This window comes from Molothrus ater, chromosome 28, assembly GCF_012460135.2.
Source record: "Molothrus ater isolate BHLD 08-10-18 breed brown headed cowbird chromosome 28, BPBGC_Mater_1.1, whole genome shotgun sequence".
Taxonomy (NCBI): Eukaryota; Metazoa; Chordata; class Aves; order Passeriformes; family Icteridae; genus Molothrus; species Molothrus ater.
In genome coordinates, this window is record NC_050505.2 from 3,528,985 (window position 1) to 3,550,078 (window position 21,094).

At 40.2% G+C, this 21,094-nt stretch overlaps 1 protein-coding gene across 1 annotated transcript in view; it reads right to left on the reverse strand.

The window, feature by feature from the left end:
* The window catches only part of LOC118700378 (histone acetyltransferase KAT6A-like), a 75,661-nt gene that overhangs the window by 8,756 nt on the left and 45,811 nt on the right, over positions 1-21,094 (reverse strand). The window contains exons 2-14 of the mRNA XM_054517526.1: positions 19,335-19,377; positions 18,450-19,220; positions 10,577-10,685; positions 9,653-9,768; positions 9,329-9,410; positions 8,424-8,559; positions 7,318-7,631; positions 5,919-6,037; positions 4,931-5,046; positions 3,759-3,900; positions 3,165-3,326; positions 2,083-2,176; positions 603-834 (exon numbers count right to left, since the gene is read on the reverse strand). Coding sequence (XP_054373501.1) covers positions 603-834; positions 2,083-2,176; positions 3,165-3,326; positions 3,759-3,900; positions 4,931-5,046; positions 5,919-6,037; positions 7,318-7,631; positions 8,424-8,559; positions 9,329-9,410; positions 9,653-9,768; positions 10,577-10,685; positions 18,450-19,052 — 2,225 coding nt within the window. The 5' untranslated portion in view covers positions 19,053-19,220; positions 19,335-19,377. The remainder of the gene's footprint in view (positions 1-602; positions 835-2,082; positions 2,177-3,164; positions 3,327-3,758; positions 3,901-4,930; positions 5,047-5,918; positions 6,038-7,317; positions 7,632-8,423; positions 8,560-9,328; positions 9,411-9,652; positions 9,769-10,576; positions 10,686-18,449; positions 19,221-19,334; positions 19,378-21,094) is intronic.

Genomic DNA, 21,094 nt, shown 5'->3' on the forward strand with positions numbered 1-21,094 from the left:
TTAACACAAACACAATAGAATACAAACTGCTATGGTCTGAAACAAGACTAATTCCCAGTATTTCACCTGACTTGTCAGCTGAGCAAGCAGGCTCCCTCTGTTCTACACCAACACACTTCATCTCCCTCAGTGATCTGTCCCACTCTTCAAGCATTCTATGTCAATCCACACAGTTTATGGCATTTTTGAGACACAGGGAAAAGGAGGGAACCAACTGTCTGCTCACTGACTGAAAATAAGGAGCAGATTTGCCTCCAGAGAAGGGAAGCTGCTGTTCTTTGCTCTGTTTGTGAGTGTATTAGACTGATTTGGCTGAGGGATACCAAGAAAACCTGACCAAGAAACCAACCTGCTCTCTCTCACAGCAGCAAATGACACCTGAACCAGCTTTAGCACTGAATGATTCCTGCACTGCACACGAGTACCATGGTCTCAGTATTTTGACACTGAAATCTTTAATAAAATCAAGTTTATTAGAATGTGACTTGTCTTCCAACTATGACTGCAGTGCTTTTTATGACTAGGACCAATGCCCAAGCTTCACATTTGAAATGAAGTTCCAATGAAGGGATTTGGGATTAGAATGGGACTCCTGTACTCACTGATCACTACGGAAGTCGAGCATTCGTAGGTGATGCAGAGTGGAAGTGATATCTTGAGGGCAGATTCCAGTCAGCTTACTCAATTTCTTGATGCTTAATTGCTTGTCACGTTGATGATAAAGGCACTCCAATATTACACTTTTCCAATAAGCCATGTATGACAGGCGCCCCAGGTCCGACAGGGGCTTCTCTGGTGATCCTGCCTGACCCTCACGCTTTGAAAGCAAATAGCCTAAAAGACACAGAAGAAAAAAAGTTTCAAAATATTAGCTTCTGTTTCCACCCTTACCTCTACAAAGGCTTCATCTAATGGCTTAGTGCTGCCTACAAGATGTAGATGACAACTCTGAAGGATAAACTCTGTTTAAACTTTGAGTTGTTGGGACAATTTTTTATTTGTTGTTCAAACTGCTGTTATTCAGTGATGGAGTAAGACATTTCTGAACTCTGACTGTAGGTAATGCCACGAGATGGCAGCAGGTGTCTACCTGGAAATTACACCAAGCCTGAAGCACAATTGCAATAGCAATTTTGGAAATGACAGAGGAAAAGCACACTCTTAAAACTAATATGATTAATCATTTTCTTGAAAATTCTCTAGTGACAAACTTCAGGGCCATACTGGAGAGTAGCAAGCTCTATTTGCAGAGATTTCATTAATTTAAGTCTGTGATACATTGCACAGGTTCAAGAAAGGCCAAGGTTTATATTCTACCCAGTGAGACAAAGGGGGATGGATCCAAGATGCCAAATGTGCCTTCTCACTGCTGTCCTACCATAACCTGCACTTGTTCATTTCTCAAGATACATCCTTGAGTTCTTTTGCTTCACCAGGAATTTCAGGAGAACAAAAACTTATCTACAAAAGACATTATTCTGATATAATTCTACCAGCAGAGTTTTCCTCTGAACTCCAAAATTTGAATGTCCAAAGGGAGGGCTGTGTTAACAACCAATAAACAACAATAAACAATGTACAGGGACAAGGAAGTTTCTCATGAAGTTACAGAGACACACATATGAATCTCAGAATTCTCTGAGTATTCAGAGCTTGAGTATGTCTGGTTTTATTGCTCTCAGAATTAAATAAAAATGTAAGTTTTGCTTAAGATATTTATTCAGCTAATCAAGCTGCTGAAGATTTCCACAGACCATGCACTCTTACAGCTGGCTTTCTGAATAAGGAACTACATGCACAAGAAAAGCTTCTGCTATAAAATTCACTATTCTGCCACATGCCTTTAGTTTCTACCTTAAGCTGCTTACACAGAAAGCACTGGAATTAAGGGGAAAATGATCAATTTGTCTTTAGAGCCGAAGTTCCAACAAAAAGAGTAAATGGTGAAGTTCAGATAATTTTGTGAGCTTTAGAAGCCTTTGTCCTGAGATGTGTTTTATTTTGAAAAACACCTGCTTTTACTGTTAAGTCCTTTAAAATATGAAAAGACAGATTGAAAAAAGTAAAGAAAAAGTTCCTTACTGAAGTCAATTAGGAACCTGCCATAGCCCTTACGCTGGTATTGTGGAAGAATCATGATACAGGAAACATTGTACTTCTGCTGGCAGTGTTTTTCCTGTTGGAAAAAAAAAAGCATCACATTGAAAAACCAGATCAGTAAGAAATAGTGTGAGTTCCTCTGTAAGAGTGCCCAAGTGGTTCTGTATCAAAAAGTGAGATAGGAAGCCACAGTCAAAGTTTCTTAGGAGTGATAAAGCCAAGGAAAGACTTTGAAGAGACAAATTAAAGCTCCACCATCATTTCAGATAAGAAAAGCAGAAAAGTCATTGCAAAAGACTGCAATACTCCAGTGATTCTTTAAATGTTACAAGTGTAACATGCCAAAATCAAGTCTCATATCTGCTGTTCTGAATGCTAAAGAAAAAGCTTTAAAATAATAAAATAATAAATAATAAATAATTAAAAATAATAGAAATAAATAATAGAATTAATTAAAATAATAATTAAAAATAATAATAGAATAATTAAGGATAATAAAAATAATAGAAATAATAGAATAAAATAAATAAAATAATAAATAATAGAAATAATAATAGAAATAATAAAATAATAAAAATAAATAGAAATAATTAAGGATAAATAATAGAAATAATTAAGGATAAAAACCTCAAGTTCTATCTGAAATCTTGGCCCTGTTCCCTCAAAAAAAAAAAAAAAAGGCTTCAAATCATTGCAAAGTTGCCAAACTTGTTTGGAAAACAATGTATGTATAGAACAAAAGGTGAGATAAGCAGAATTACCAAGCAGTTCTGTCTCACAAACAGCACTACCCAATCTCCACCAAGAGCAGGAAGTGATTTGGAAAGTTTATTTAGCCACTAAGCTGCAGTACAAGCTCCTTAGCAAGAATCTGCTATTCCATATTACAGGAAATTTGGGTTTACCAACTGGTGGTCCAAATGCAATATAAATAAAACCTGCTTGCAACAGGTGTCTGTAGCAATATTATATAATTTATTATATAAAATGCAAGATTACAACAATTTAAAGAATCCAAAGCAGCACTGCTCATCAGAGCAAACAATTCACACCCAAATACTTACCTTGGAAAAGTAGCCAACAAGGTGACAGCCCTTAACATCATTCTGTGTCAGCACATAGAAAAGAAATGGCTCCACATCATAATAGAGAGTCTTGTGATCCAAGAAGAGTTTAGCTAGCAAGCACAAGTTCTGGCAGTAGATAGTGCTGACATTGCCATCGACCTTAGAGACATGAGGAAAATTTGCTGTTATGTAAGGACAGGCTCCACTCCAGGATCCCTGGACATTTGAAATGTCTTCACATGAGAGAAAACTTCTCTGTAGCAACTCAAAGGACTTAAAACTTCCACAGAACAGAGGCTGTGACCAAGTCACTGTTACACTCAGTAGCTTAAGAGACAACTTAAAATTAATTTTTTTTTAAAACAAACCCCCCAGATTTTTACAAAGTGAGTCTTGTGTGTTTTACAGATGAATAATCCATACACAAGGTCAGCTCCTACTGGCTGCTTGCTTGTTGCTCACTCCTGGAACTCAGGAGTTCCAATGTTTCAAGAATGAAGATGTTTAGGACTATGAAAAATTCATCACATGAGTGGGTGTTGAGGACCCTAATTCACAGATATGAGCTAGCAGCTTCATTTTCTAACTCACCTCAAAGACTGATATATTATTTTTTCTGTAAATTTCATTGGCTGGAGGATGAAACCACCCACATTTTTTCATATGCTGTTGGAGAATAGTTCTGCTTTTCATATATTTTAGACAGAATTCACAAAGGTACAACTTCGGTAGCCTGTAAGCAAAGATAAAGGAAGAACAGAGACTGAAGACAGAGATTTTGTATCAATTTCCTCACTCCTGGTGACAGAGAGCTTGATGAAAACAAACCCAATGCACACTCACCTTGTGTGTGTGCTACTGAGGGCAAAAGCACATTAGCATAGCTAAAGTCATGACACTTCTTCTGTAATAAATGCATATTAAAAAATGCCTTTAATGCCCTGCATAATTAAATTTACATTATTAAGTTATGCCAGGAGAAATATATTAAAATCCTAGGAAAAAAAACCCAAAAAACCAGTAACCCCTCCCAGTTTTGCACTAGTGGTGCTAGGATGGGTGAGATAAATTGTTCCTATTCCCTTCTTCTCCTCATTGTCACAGGCACATCCCAGCTGTGTGTACACAGCCCTGCATAATTACATTTACATTATTAAGTTATGCCAGAAGAAATATATTAAAATCCTAGGAAAAAAACCCAAACCTGTAACCCTCCCAGTTTTGCACTAGTGGTGCTAGGATGGGTGAGATAAATTGTTCCTATTCCCTTCTTCTCCTCATTGTCACAGGCACATCCCAGCTGTGTGTACACAGCCTTGGGTGAAGGGTCACATCACCACCTACCCATTTGCTTTAAATCTGTTTTACACACTACACTGATATGGACAAGTAGAATGCAAGAATCCCAAAATTCTTGTGATTTAACTCCATTTATATGCTGTAGCTTCAGCAGGAATGTCTGTGCAGCTGGAATAATTCCTCATGACAGACCACATGTTCTTATTAAATGGCAAAATAAAGAGTTTCACTTCATTTTCTTCTTCTAGCTATAGCCCTTACAAGTCATTCCTTATTCTGAATAAAGTTCAAAGATTGCAGTTTAGACAATTTGCAAAGTTCTTAAGGAAAAGAACAAAGCAATTATACGTGCAGCACAGCAGAAAAATATTCAAGACACCAAAATGTAGGAAGCAGCAGATTTCTATGCCTGTTGGAGCACAGCTTTCCCAAAAAGACTGAAGAGGAACAAAGCAGAGTCTTACCTTGAGTATTCCTGTGGATATGGGGAGGAGTACCAGGTCTGGATTTCGTATTTGCCAAATTCTATAACAGAAGGGCAGCGCACTTGTGGATCAGGAGGCCCAGTCACCCCTACTTTCTATGCAAGGGGAAAAAAACCCTTGTTTTTTTCATGAATTTCCAAGTGAAAGACTTTTAAGATTAAATAAATTAAAACAGTTTTATCTAGACAGTCCATCCTGCTTGAACTCACTGGTAATGAGGAAGATGCAGATGTTGCTCTCTGACACTAAAAACCAGCACCAGTCACACTTCAAAAGCAACCATGTGATTCACAAAAAGAAGGAATTAATAAATATTATCACACCATGGATCTCCACTACCCTTCACAGTGTTGCATGTCATAGTTTTAAACACAAATTAGTCGAAAGTGAAGTTTAATACAATCTTTTTTTGAGTCTTCTTGTCATTTTCTTACTTGTTATTTCAATGGTGAAGAACAGGAACATAAACTGCTCCTGAGGTTAAAAACTAGAATATGAAAGTATTTAACATTACACATTAGTGTTTTCCCAGCTCTGAGACCAGAGGGATTACTGTGAATGTAGCAGCTACCAAACCAACATTCAGGATGTAACAACCTTCTTATCATCACAAGTGCTGAAGAATTAAAGAAAAACCTCACATTTATTAGAAGAAAAAAATAGAAAATACACTATTTTAGACTACTTATTTACTTACAGCCTTTATTTCCCCTGTCCCTCTGAAAATAACTGTGTGTTTTATAGCAACTAAAAATAAGGATACCAAATGCCCTTCTTTCAAAGAAAACAAATGCTTTCTCAACTCGTGAAGATTTTATCTCTAAAGACTGTCACTCACAGAATGACAGAAATCCAAGTATTAAAATATCATAATATGAACCACCTGGACTGCTGTTACTAACAAATGAGGACACTTCAAGCTGGAGATCAGCAACTCATGTGAAGAGTAGTGAAAATTTCACTTTACCTGCAGTGCTTGTTCCTGAATATCTCGAAACAACTCCATGTCTTTTTCATTCAAGACATCCTGGCTCCCAAAAAAACGCTCCTCACTTTCTTGCTTTCCATCCCAGCCATCCTGATTGTCTGTAAATGAAAGAGAAAATTGTCTTCACGTACATTTACAAAAAAGTATTTGCTTTTAGTGCAGTGGCTGCATTCACACACTGGGCCAGGTTTTTTTTGGATGGGATTTTCTATTCAGATTTGGGACCACAAAGGAAGAACAGGTTCTAGATTTGGGACCATGTCCTACATTTAAGCTGGTCCAAATGTCACCACCTAGATATTCATAGTACCATGAAGGCACAAATGGCTTGCCACCAAGTCTGTTTTTCACAAACAAGGATCACAACTATTTAACCACATATCTGGCAAAACCAAAACCAGGACACCTACATTCATCACCTTGGAAATACCCCTTCAACAAAAACAAACAAACCTAAACAAAAAACCCAACAAAACCCTCTAGAACTTCACCTCACTCCCAAAGTATTAAGAACACATTGCTGTTCTTCCAGCAGCAGCCAGGTTAATGCAGGTAACTAATCTAAAGCTGTAAATATAGTATTTTATTGTGGAATATTTCCCAATACCTGCTTAGGAACAATTCAGGACCATCCAACAATGGACCATCCAAGTCTGAATACAGAAATTAAATAAAGGTCCAGGCACAGATAGTATCTTAAGCTAGAAAAGCAAAACAAATAAGGAAAGCAGAAGTGCATTCCAAAGGGAAAGGACAGTTTTCAGCAAGAAGATGCCAAGCTGCACTAACAGGCTCCTTAATGGCTGAGAAAATGAAGGAACATTTGCATGCATCCATAGATTGGAAACTCCTGGGTCTGTCAGACTGGTTTTAGTTATCTGTTTTCCATTTCACACTTCCACCTTGCTGCTCTTAATTTTTATGAACCACTGCCTATGTTATTTCTTCCACATGTGACATTATTTAGCCCATTTCCTAGGCTGTCTGCAAATCCCTCCTTACCAATGGGCATTCTACCTCACTGTCATCACTTAACCCCTGATAACCCCTTGCCATCATACATAAGGCACAGATATAATCTAAAGCTGTAAACATTTTATTGTGGAATATTTCCCAATACCTGCTTAGGAACAATTCAGGGCCATCCAACAATGGACCATCCAATTCTGAATAGAATTGATAGAGGCTAAGATCTCTAGGATCACTTCCTTTTCCCAGCTTGTATTCTACCTTAATGCACCAAAGGCAAGTGCAATCCAGTGTTAACTTCCAGCTCAAAGTTTCCAGCCTCTAACAATTCAGTCAGTTCAACATCCTGGCCTTTGAACATTTCCTTGGTATACAGGATACTTACATTGGCAGGGTGAAAAATCTTTACCTGTGGGCCATTCTGAAGTGCTGGATTTCCTGGTACCCTTTTTCCTGATCCTATACTGCTGAGAATAGTCAACCACTTCTCCTCGAGCTTTTCGTCCATCAGGGGAAGGAGTGAAGAATTTAGTAAGGCCATCTATAAGCCCTTTGGTTTTCTTGTTAAACTTCAAGGTGTTGCTGCCATCTCTGCAGAAGTCCAAACCATCTGTCTGTTCCAGGTACCCTCCTTCTGATGGTGCTGACTGGTTGGCCAGAGCCATCTTACGCTTCCGACCCCGGCCAGGACCGGCGCGGACTTTGCTGAAAGGACCTTTTGATCTAAAGGGTAAGAAGGGGGAAAAAAATATGGTCAAAAGATATGCTCAGGTGGCCCAGCATCTTCTCTATTGATTTATTTATCAACCACACAGAATATGAGCTGAAGAATTTAATAATATGTGAGTCATCAAGAGTCTGTGCACCAGGATTGAAACATCTCAGTAGAAGGTGCTGTACTGTTTTTCTCTACACTGAACATTATGTCAAACTAATCTGAGTATAAAGAATAGATTTTCACCAAATTTAACATAACATTAGATTTTAAAATCAGTAACCAGAAGAAATAAATTGCACAGAAGGCTTCAATTGATGCAATCATTAAACATTTACACTTGTCATTTGCCATAGTTTTTGTACTGATAGGGAATTGTTGTAAAAATTCCACAGAAAGTTAAACCACAAAGGATGTGCCTGTTGTCTAAGAACCTCTACCACTGATGGTCACCTTAGCTGAAACAGCACTGCTCTCCAACCAGCTGCAATCTTAAAGACTGTAAACTTTAAAACTCTATTGAAATGGAAGTCATCCAGCAAAAGAGATTACATGAACAGCAACATTTGTTTATGACTATAAGGAATAGTTCAAAAAGAAATAGTAAATTACTACAAAGAGTAAAAAATCTCAGCCAAAAGAAGCACTAAGGTTACTTTTAGTCTTTCACAGCCCTTTTCAGAAAATCTCTAATGAACAGCTCTGAATTGTAAAAGAAAACTTCTCACAAAGTAGAGACTTTAGAAACACCCCAAATTCCTACAGAATTTCCCATCTCCCTCTCCCTTGCAGAGACTTACGTTGTGTTTTGATTCTTTAACCTGTTTTTAGGACGTCCTATTGGGTTAGCATAGCGTCTTTTTATCTGTGCTGCCTTCTTCTGTAGAAGTTTTCTTCCTTTCTTCCGTGGTCGACATATTTGACATATCCACATACCTGTAACACAAAATCACTGAATGCAAAAGACATCTGTATAGGGCAAAAGGGAGAAATCCTGAGATTAAGGGGAACAACAGTTCCAAAGGCACTGATTATCACATATATGTGTAAGGAGAATTATGGGGATGCTTCAACAATCCAAACTCAAATCTTGTTAATATTCCCCAGCCCCCAAAGAGTTCCAAACACAAAGGAAGTCTCTTGAATTGGTAGTACATCATCAGAAAACCGTAATTAAATGATTAATTATCCCATTATCTGCTTGTGACTATACTTCTTTCAGCTATCTTATATATGGAAGTTTTCTTCTAAAACTTCCAAGGAAGAAAGGAAGGTTTCCTTCCTGCCAAGGAAGAGTCTTCCATAGATAATCTGCTGTCTGATAGGAAAGAGATCTGTCCAGAATATTCTACTGTCCAAATGGATATCACTTCAAAAACACATCAACCATCTCCTTCTTTTGTACAAGGCTATTCATACAAATGAAAGCTGATCGTCTTAATCTGCAGGGATCACTTCTATTACTTCAAACCTCAAGAATTTTTTTTCCAAATCCTTCACAGAGAGCAATGTACAGGAAACAGGAGATAGTGAAAAAACCTGGATGTGAAGTTCTGACCCTCTGGTTTCTAATACCTGAAAGGTAATTCCAAACAAAAACGAGCTAAATGTAGCTAAAAGAGGATCAAATAAGTGGAAGCACTGCCTGCCCACTGACCTCTTCCAACACCACCTTAAATGATCGTTTTCACCACAAAGTGCTCACCTTTTGGCATCCTGGTAAGAGGAGGATCACAGCATTCCATGTGAAAGCCACGGTCACAGGAGTCACAGAACAGCATGTTATCCTGTGGAGGACATAACCTCTCAATGTGTGCATCAGCACCAAGCCCTGCATTCATCTGCCACTATCCCAGAGAGCAGGCACACAGCTCTCAGCTACAATTCAAGGTATTTCACAGGTCTCAGGGTACCAGACTAAAATAAAAACTGCAGATATTTGCCTCTAGTATAATTTGATTTTGTAGTTTAGCATAACAGCCACAAAACTGGTGTGCACTTCATTCAATCCATACTTCACTGTACTCACAGCATTTTTCCCTTGGTCTCTACAGGAACTGCATGTTTTGCATTCAATACATTGCCATCGCAAGGCCTTGACTCGCACGGTCAGCTCTGGAGAGAACTTCAAACAGGACGGATGACCTAGAGAAAAATAGGAAATGTTACTGGTGAAATCATAGAGAAAAAAGAGAAAATGTTACCAGTGAAATCATAGAGAAAAATTGGAAATGTTACTGGTGAAATCATAGAGAAAAAAGAGAGAATGTTACCAGTGAAATCATAGAGAAAAATTGGAAATGTTACTGGTGAAATCATAGAGAAAAAAGAGAAAATGTTACCAGTGAAATCATAGAGAAAAATAGGAAATGTTACTGGTGAAATCATAGAGAAAAAAAGAGAGAAAATGTTCCTGGTAAAATCACTATACCTCTGTTAATGGCCATAGATACCTCATGTAGAGAGTACTTAATCAATGATGTATTCTCATGCAGAATTTTGGCTACCCAGATATTCCTATTTTTAAGTGCTTCTATTCTACCTACTTATAACACAAACCAATGCCCTAGATAGCAAACAGTAGGCCCACATGCAAAAAGAACCCAAAGATAATTCTTCCTAACTGAATTGAGAAATTGAGGGTGAAACCGGTCTTCATAGCCACATTAAAAAACAACAAACTCCCAGGAGCCAAATGAGTTATTTGTGCTGGGTTAACTCAGCTGCCTCCTCTTTGCAAGCCTGAGATTCAGCTGAACTATCCCTGTATTTTAGGGATAGAAAGATATTCCTCACATGGCAGGAGTGACTCCAGCAGAATTCTCTATTTTAAATGGGAAGACTCTCAGTGGATGCACACTCCCTGTGTGCAGGGGCAGCACCAGGCAGAGCAGCAGCTGCTCTGTCTCAAGGGAAGGGTGTGAAAGCAGCAGCCCTGGCAATGGTCACCTACCACTGTTGCCACAGTCAGCACAGGAGATGAGCTCTTCAGGTTTCTTCTCCCGGTTTTGCTCTTTTGTACCAAGGCAGAAACTGCAAATTGGGATTGGTTCAGCAACCGGCTGTGAGGAAAAGAGACAGTGAGAGCACTGGGTGTCTCGAGGGAGCAAACTGGAGCACGTGAAATGGCACAGGCATTTCTATATCACATCAATAGGATGGAATACACATCACACCTCAAAGATTTTATCTGGTTCTCACATTCAATACAGCACTAACTGAACAGAAGTTAGTACTCCAAAGTACAAAAACTGTTAACACTGTTATGAAAAACTTAAATAAAATCTTCCTGCAGAAAATGGTTCTTTTTCTGTTCATGACTGGACTCAGGTGTCAGACATGTAGCTGCTTGCAGTCAGCATCAGGTTTACTGGGGGAAAACCCTTGGGTATGGAGGGTCAATCAGTGCTTCCAGTTCTTAGGAATCAAGATTCCAGGAATTACTTTTACCTTCTACCTTTGGAAAGGAAAGCTCTAACACTCATGCAATTTTTTCAGGGGAAAAATAAAATTATTTCACTCCAGGAAGTGCATGAGCAATTTATTTCATCAAAGAGAGTTTCACAGACAGTCAATAGCCTAAGACACTAGTTCTTTTCTGTTTTAGCCAGTATTTGTGCATACTCTGTTCATCCCCACAGTTTTTCAAGATTGGATGCCCACATGTAACACTGTCTAGGTTTGGAAGAACCAGATCAAAGATGATCCTTCATAGCTTCAATGTTTCCTGTATTTACCATCCTGGCAAGCTGCAAGCAAACACTTTACCACATTTAAAAAAAACCCAAAACATCTACAGTTCTGGGGAAGGCTCTACTAGAATTCAGAATGTTTTAATTAATGAAATTGGAACAATTTTGAACGTGGAGATCAGGCTACTCTCCCCAAGCTTCTGTGTGAGACTGTTATGCTAAGTATGGAGAGATTTCTCTGCTGCTGTGTTTGTTCAGCAAAGAACATCCTGGCAAGTGAAAAATGCAAGCACACAATGAAAGATTAGTGAAAACAAGACTGGAAACAGGCAGCTCGGTTTCATACTGCAAATTTTTGGCAGACATTCAACTCCTTCTGCTGTTTTGCTTGCAAGCACATCTCTCTGTGTGATGTCACCAGATTCAGTGAGGGAGGGAGCCAGAACAAATTGGGCTGACAGTGTCTTACAGGCTGCCAGCCTCTCTGCACATGTTGTTACTATACAAAGGGTTTCTAGAAACCAAATGTGCTTTGAAGATTCTCAGACTCCGCTCTCCCAAAGGCGACTACGGAGAAGCGCCTAAGGAGAAACGCGTGTGTAGGAATTTTACAATGTCGTTTTTGGCAAAGCCATCTGCTTTGTAATCTTCTTAATTTAGGAAAAGCGAGGTTAGGAAATGCCTCAAAACTCACAGTCAAGTCTGCAGCCACAATGGTCACTTGTCAGTAATGTTAAAGCACTTTACAGATGTTTTAATGCCACCTGAGGCTCACTAGAGAGCAGGACTATCTTTGTCCCACCCTCACAAATTTCCTTCTGCTCCTCATTGTGGTTGGAATGGAGTGGGTATAGAATTTAAATCAACACAAACATTCACGGAGTGGGTATAGAATTTAAACCAACACAAACATTCACGGAGTGGGTATAGAATTTAAACCAACACAAACATTCACGGAGTGGGTATAGAATTTAAATCAACACAAACATTCACGGAGTGGGTATAGAATTTAAATCAACACAAACATTCACACCAACTTTTGGTTTTTTTTGCTTTGCTCTTTAAGATCCCCTTAACGTGAGCCCCCTAAAGCAATGGTAGATGGCTTCTGAGAATTCAGATAATGCTTTTCTGTGTGTCTGTTTTTAAGCCAGTGACAAATCATTACTCCTCACTTCAAACAGCCCATTCTGTTGCAAAGGTCTTCCTCAAAAGCTGCAGCTCCTGGCAAGAGCAGATGAACCAGAAAAGACAGAGGGAAAGTACAACTTACACCACAGGGAAAAAAAAATGATTTTTAACATGAGGAAACATGTTTCAGTGAGCACAGCATCACTGAGCCTGGTTCCATGCCTTTTGGATCAGTGGCTGGAGAGGAAAACTGCTTCAGTTCCATGGCTCAATAAAATCAGAACCAAGGAATTTCACATTGTCAAAGTAGTTTTACAAATCGTGCAGGCTTTTTTGCTCTATACAGAGAAAACTGCAGAATTTAGGAAATACTATTAAATAATATCAACTTGTAGCAGCAATGGTTGGTAACTAACCCTTCTATAGAAGTTACCAAATCACAACTCTTAATGTTCCCCCCAGACAGTATAGTGAAGGAAAAAAATAAAGCAACTGAGAATAAAAAAGGAAATCCCTTAAAATACTGTTTTTACTCAAGAAAATGATGCTAAATATATTTTAACACACCCAGGAAAAGCTATTACCATAACACAAACGTGTATGTTTGTCTGTGTAAATGGACATTGTCTCTAATTCACTTGTAAGGAAGGAGTGCATTTCCATAGCAGAATGATGGCCTAAAACATGAGACTGCACTGAAAGAAATGTAAGGGAGAGAAAAGACAAAATAGCACAGAAGAAAGGAACAAGCATGAAATACATACCTCATCTTAAGAGAAACAGAGTAATTTAAATAGAAAAATTAACATTTAAAGTAAGTGTTGCTGTTTGAGGAAGGACTAATAGAACTCTGAGAAAATCTGAAATGCTGCTACAAGAGTAGAGTCAAGTGCAAAGGCCAATAGCTTGGATATTAATGAGGTATGTACTGGCTGAATTTTCTGCAGTGATTATTGATATCTGGAAATCAATGCAAAAAATAACGTGAATAGTATCTGGAGCTGACATTCAAACTAAAGAAATTATCTTACTATGAGATATGCACACGGGAAAAACTTCACAGAACGTCAACTGGAAATGCTTGACAGTCAATTGTGTTTAACAACCTTCCCAGAACTAACAAGTTCTCAAATCAGAGGATTAAAACTACTCAAGATTTGTTAGTCACAATCAGAATCACATGCCAAGACTTCCTGACTGCAGACTCAGGGCACTAAGGGAGGAGAGGCCCAGATTTCCTCCTCTGCAGTAGAAAGAAACTCCCTTCACTTGACACTGATGCAGGAGTTCAAGTTCCTCAAGTTTTCTTTAGCCGAAGTTATATCCTGCAAGCTCTCACCTACACTTGGTCCCAGCTTCAGCATTTTCCAGAAAATAAAGGATGCTGTCTTGGGATGACAGATGATTGTATGACTCTATTTTAGATCAAAGATATTTCTAAGAAGTCACAGCCTTCCACAGCTGCAAAAGGAAAAGACACCACTACAGGCAGGAGCAAGCTGAAATATTAAACTGCAAAACACCTTGCATTTATAATATACTAATATTTAATATTTAATACTAATATTTATAATATTATAATATATAATACTTAGATGGTCACAAAAAATAAGGAACTTCAGCACTGACTTTGATTCCTAGAAATAACAATAAGTTATATATAATAAGAAGAAATATTAATAAGTTATTTTGGGGATGAGATTTTTGTTAAAACCTAACTAATGTCTGTGCAGAGAGGTAATTGTTCTATCTTTAAATACTGAACACTGCTTTGCCTCAAGATTAGCAGCATCCCTAAAGGAATGGAAAATACTTCAGTTAGAAAACGAGCAGAAGGAAGAGAATGCAGGGCCCCCATGATACCAGAGAAGACACAAAGGAGCTGTCAGTGAGTGCTCCATGCACGTTAAAGATCTCTACCTGCTTCAAGGCTGCTACTTGTGGTTTACCCAGGACACCCACACAACCTCAACCCTGAGACCAAATCCTACTCAGTTTTTTAAACTTCACCACCTTGAGCACAGAATGGAGAGAATACTGTTAAAAATACTTCCTCCACAGTAGTACCCATTGACACAGACAATTAATATCTGATGTCTGACCAGAGTGACACGAGTGACAAACTTTGCCTCTAAGTTATCAGCACTCTGGTACCACTCAGCCCAATCCACACTGAATGCATCACATCAGAACATCCAGTCACAGGTGTCCATGGCAAGAATATTTAGGATTTCCTTCAATGTGCTCCATTACTCCAAGCTACTTCACCTGTTCACTAATTGAGTGAATAAAGTTCAAAGTAATTTTTTACCACTTGTGTTTCCAGAGTTCCACAGAGTACAGATGGAGGCCATCTGTTATCCACAGCAAGGTTTTTTTAGACAGAACTACAGACTTCCCTTCCTCAGAACCAGCTGGAAGAGAGTGAATCCTAATCCTCCTCCAGCTGAGAGCCTAAGCTTGAACAGCGCCCTTGGAGAGATGGGTGAGCTCTCAATATGTAATTACAGTGTTCCAGTTGCAGATCATTTATGTGCTCCACCCCACATAAATCAATCCAAAAATAACCTCTTTTCAGTCATTGGGCAGTTGTTTCATTTAAGACATGGAATTACCAATTACTGACTTTAAAGAGGCACAATCTAGCAATAGTTATTGTATGCTTAAAGGCCTTCAAAACAACTAACATTCCCTCATAGATAGCAACTTTCTAAAAAGATACAAGAGGTTTGGCTTCATGTGAGTTCATGAGTGCACACTGGGATCTAGAATTACTACTGGGAGGAAGGAAGGCCTGGAGGATGCTGTATGTACAATATCCACAGTTAAACTGACTGAAAAGTACACAAAACAAGGAAACACACACACCATAAAGAACATGCCAGACAGCAGCACAGGGAATCTGCTTTAAGTATTACTCCACTTTTCAGCCACAGAAGTTCCTCTCGTTTTTTTTTTTGGGAAGCACTTCCTGAATTTTGGCTTTAAACTCTCACCTGTACTGCAGGATAATATTCAGATATTTACTTAAAGGTTGCTGCAGCCACAGACAGTTTGAACTGACCTAAAAGACAGTTTCAAGGCCAGTGCAAATGGATATCACATATACCACCTGTATTTTCCTTCTAATTGAGGAAGAAACAGTCCTACTATTGCCCTGAGATCAAATTTCAGATGCTCTGGGAGCTTCTAACACCTAAAGAGCAATTATTTCCATTTCTCCTTCAGTGAGCTGATATGCTATTGCTGGTTTTTTTTAAATAATAATAATAATGATTTTACAAAGATTCTTTCTGTACTAAGTGTCAACAAAACAACAGCAGAGCAAGCTATCTTTAAGGCATTCACCCTTAAGCTGTAATAAGCTGCAGGTCTTAAGTTCCTCATGATGTTGTACCAGGAAAGAGCTCCTTGCTCTTCAGCAATATTAAATATTACTGTGTTGTAGCAGTCTCTCAAAGCAATTATTGCATTGTAGTAATACTGTATTAACTACTCAACAGTTGTGCTGGCTTTGGCTGAGATCCTGTTCATTCTTCTCCCAGTAGCTGTGTTTGGTAGGATGAGAATCCTCTGGATATCTCACTGATCTTTCAGCTGTTGCCAAGTAGAGTTTACCCCAAAATCCAGGATTTTTCAGCTTCTCAGCCCAGCTGCAGTGAGCAGGCACAGGATGCTGGGGGGACACAGCTGGGAGAGCTGACCCAGCCTATCCAAAGAGCTGCTCTAGACCACATTTTGTCATGCTCAGTACATGAACTGGGGAGAAGCTGTCTGGGGGCTGCTGCTCAGGGACTGCCAGGCCATCAATTGGCAGCTGGGAGGTTGAACTTTCTTGCTCATGTTACTGCCAAGGCTCTTCTAAGAATCAAAGGAAACCTCGTCACAATATTCCCAAAGAATCTGTACCAAGTATATTCCATTAAAGAGAAAAAAATCCCTCAGCACTCTCAAGAACCCACTAAATCCAAAAAAAATCACTGTAGCACAGTATGTCACCCCCACCTGCAGAAACTGGTTGGGATTTTACAGAAAGCAGAGGAGTGAAGGTCATTGCACTGTCTGCATGGAAAAGAAAGCAAGCAACCAAGAAGAAAACAAAACTAAAAAATAAACTGTCCTAAAAACCCTGCAGAACAGAAACTTTGAGCCACCAGCAACGTGCCAGTCAATTCATGCTGGCAGAACCTACAGTTTGAACATTTTATATTCAAAATTACCTCAGACTACTATGAAACTCTGCCTGAGTTAGCCAGCACAGAGATGAAGAGCAGACACCTAGGGTTAAACACAAGCACACAGAGACACAAAAACTCAGGAGAATTTATTGAAAGAACACCTTGCAAAATTGATATTTTTCCAGGGTGGACAAAAACCAAATCCCAGCCTAAATTCAGTATTTATAGTAGCTCATTTATAGTAGCTCATACCACCATTCAGCACTCTGATTTGTAACATTTTAAGACCAGCACAGGGAACAATTAATCTCAAAAAATATCAAGCTGCTCCTGAGTTTCAGCACATTCCAAGAAGCCTGAGGAGGCAGTGAAACACACTGTGTTAATAACATGAACATTGGTACCAACACCCTCAACCCAGTCACCTCCTGGGCCAGGTTTGTTTCTATAATCCACTTTTCATAACATTTTACACCTGTACTGATCTCATTATGGACAAAGTTGGGGACTTAAGAAACATTTGTAGTCAGAACACTGGAATTTTCAGCATAGTAATAGTTCCTACATTAAGCCAGCCCACAGCACACTGACAAGTTAAGTAAAGCTCCCACAGTTAAATCAGAACTTCAGGGAAACTTTACTGCTGATAAAGGATTTTCTTTTCTTTATGAAGAAGACTCGTACAGCAGCTTTAAATCTTCAAATCCTAATAGATCATTAAAGCATCTCTCACCAGAGAGGGAAGCTGACTGCAAAAATCAGGAGTAGGACACACCCAAAGAATTCATCCCTGAACAGGATATTCAGAATAATCAAAAATGTCCCATTCTGTTGAAAAATGTATCTTTTTAGGATAAAAAAGAATAATTTTCACATTCTAGATGACCTGGACATAAGTAGCACAAATATATGAACCACTGGCAAATTGATCTTCAGTAAAAAAAGACAAGCTTCTGTTCTACTCTGCATTCACACTAACAGAAAGAATAAGAAGATACTGACTGGGCATGAATTTCACTCCAACACCTTCCTCTTGAGGATCAATGACCTTAGGAATGCAGAGGTATGGTAGAAAGGAGGGGGAAACCACAAAAAATAAGAGAAAGCAACAGAAAAAATTATTTGTTTTTAATAAAGAACATCTATTTCAAATGGGGGAGAGAGGAGGGGGCAGAGGGTACAGAAGTCCCTGAGTGCTCCTACCAGGACCTCCACGCCCTCTAGATCACAGAATGGTCTGGGTGGGCAGGGACCTTAAAAATCACCCAGTTCCAACCCTTGGCACAGGTAGGAACACCTCCCATGGACCAGGGTTTTTCCTATTTCACAACCAAGAGGTCCTAACAGAAAGTTCTTTGCCCGTTATAAAGAAAGTCTCGAGGACAGCATTAGGTGGCAATTGCTAATCGACCCCTCACTACATCACCTGAACTCAAACAGAAAGAAGAAATGGCAGTCAAATAAAAATGTGGAAGTAAAAGATGATCTCAAGTTTGTTTTGCAAATCCATCTCACCTTCCAGAGAGGAGAATGACTTCCTATGTTTTTCTGACACACCTACAGTAAGCCTGCCACCACACTTTCAGTTCCACTGCACAGAAGCTTTGTCAATTCCCCACAGCAGCCCATCTGCAATTTTCTGATCCAAAGCACAAATTACAGTCCATTTCCTCTCATGTTTAGAAAATTGGATACAATGGGATCCTAAATACACAGTAACAACTTCTAACACGCCACGCTCAAGATTATTGGCCTCAAATCGCAACTCTGTATTGACACATTCCATGGACCAGAAGAAAACAACCAGATAAAAACTCTGTCTTACCTTATCCTTTTCATGGGGAAGGAGACACACTGGAGGGAGACAGGAAAGAGACTCAAAACTCTCCTTCCCATCAGCATTAGTGGTTGCTTTAGTGTTGAGTTGGTACAGAGGTCCATCCTTAAGGAGCCTACCATGGCCAACAGCTCGTTTGACAGCTAATCGTAATTGCTGGTGAAAAATGGAGGCAGCACTGCCTCCAAACAACGCAGACACATCTTTCTGACCCTTCAGAAAGCGCTCGATGTTCTTCAGGGATGAGCCACTAGACTCAGCCAAGCCCTCAATTGCCCGTTTAATGAGTTTATTCCAGTCCACATTTGGTTTGCCATCCAGCTTGCCATGGTTCCGAGGCTTGGGAAGTGCTATTCTCCCAGGATTATCAGGATCCTTGTAGGAGTTGAGACCCTTGTTGGAGACTTTTAAAATAGTTCCATCTTTAACACTCAGCTCTAACTGCTCCAGAACAGTTTTGCGGTCCAAACCATGTGAAGATGACACTGCATTGCATATCCTCTCCTCTGAAGGGCGCTGCTTTTGCTTCTTTACCTTTTTGATTGCCTCCAAAATCCACTCTGTGTACAGCGGGTTGGCGAGTTTTACCATGGTGAAGAATTCTGTATATCCATAGAGTCGTTATCCTTTATCCTGATGCTGAACGAGTTTCAAATGATGAGAAAACAGATCCTCGAGTGATGGGAACCAGCTAACCATAGCATACACGTTTTCTGGTCTGAATTAATCCTTCTTGCTCAAACATTATTTATTTTCACACTGAAGAGAAGAAAACACAACAATCAGAAACTTCTATACTTTTTCCAATAAATCCCGTAACAGCTTCACAGAAAGGTCTTACAGAAATATGTGAAGATTTCAGCGTTATCTCACCTGAGCTTCTGGTCTCACAACCAAAAGAGCTCTAATGTTAGGCCTAGAAGAAAACAAGAGAGACATTTTAAAAAAAACAGTTTTGGAGAAAAGGAAAAAAAAAGTAGCAGACAACGTTTATTTGTTAAACACATAGCAGAGTTTTAAGCCACTACATTTCTGAAGTACTGAAGTAATACTTCAGATTTTATCTTTATTACTAATAAAAGCATAATTTAGCACTAAAATTACCCCATACAACCTAGAGAAAAGTGTCCTTTCCATTTTGATCCATTAGTCTACACCAAGATTTGTATCACTGTTGAACACAATATAAATTAATACTTGGGGGGAAAAAGAAAACCACAACAAACATCTTAAAAGAGCAGCAGCTCTCTGAATTTTTACACATGGAAGACACTGCCTGAAACTTTGACAGAAAATAGGAATAACTAAGACTCTTGAGCAAACAGCAAGAAACTTTCAGAGCACTTTCAGGAGTGTAATCATGGGTTTCCCATCTGTGAAGAAAAGCTACGACAGTTGTTCCATAAAGGAAAAAAGTGAAGAAACACGGGTGGAGATTGCAATTAAATGCTCTACTTTTAGAGGGCACAGAAAAAATACAGGATAATTTTCAGTATTGATGAGGCCCACTAAAAACACCTGAGGACAAGTAACAGGTGACCATACACAGCCTAAAAGGAATGCTTATGACACTGCTAATTAATGATGCTGGGAAAGGGTGTGAGGCTCTGCTTTAGAGCCTTTAGTTAGTTATCTTTAAAATAGCTTTTTCTGCATGTGATAACTGTTGTGCTGAAGTTCTGCTTCAAGAGTACACTAACCAAGAAGGATCTGTAGTGTTTATCACAAAAAATAATGATTTTCTATAAGGGAGCTTTTAAACAAGAGCTAAGTTGACAACACAGTTATCGTGTTCTGCTTTCTAGTAAGTACTGAAGAATTTATCAACACGCGGAACACATTTGCATACAGACATCAGACTCAATAGCAGAGCTCCACATGGCCAGCACTGGAAACACTCTGAACGACTGCTTAAAGCAGAAAAGATGCACTGCTTGCCTAGAGTTCTTTTATTCTGCGAACAACGGATGCAAAGTGAAACACGGTCCTCGACACCTGCCCTCCTCGCAGAACAGAGATGCGCTCCGCGGTGCCCCTGGATCCCGACGCCCGAAGGATTCCGTCCCCTGTCCCCGGCCGAGCTCCGAGCGCAGGGCGTTATGCAACCGTCCGGCCAGGCCGGGGCGACACGGGACGGTCCCAGCGCGGTGGGTCACTCGCTCGCCGGCCCTCGGGGTGACAAGCGACCCCTGCACCTGCTACCGCTCGTCCCCATCCCTAGCGCGGGTAGGTCCCGCACCAGGCGCCCCAAGCAGCGCACTGCCTCGGCACAGAGGCTCGCACCGGCGAATTCGGGAAAAGCGGGGCGCAGGCCGCAGCGGCGGCAGCCAGCCGGGCCCCACGCAGCTCTCCGTCCTCCCGGACACGGGCAGTGCGGCCCGGCCGGCTCCTCGCACGGGTACGGCCAGGCCCGCGCCCGCCTCAGCCGCGCTCTCCGCGCCAGACACTGATCGGAGCTCAGCTCGCGGAGCCCCGTCCGCTTCGCCCGCCTCACCCGTGCCGTGCCGCGGCCGCCACCTCCCCGAGGCGTGGGCCTGGCGAGCGCCGCGGGAGGGAGCGGACGGCGGGGCCGGGCTGGCGCAGAGCGGCGGCGGGGCCGGAACAGGCCGCGAGCCTGGAGCGCCCAACTGGGC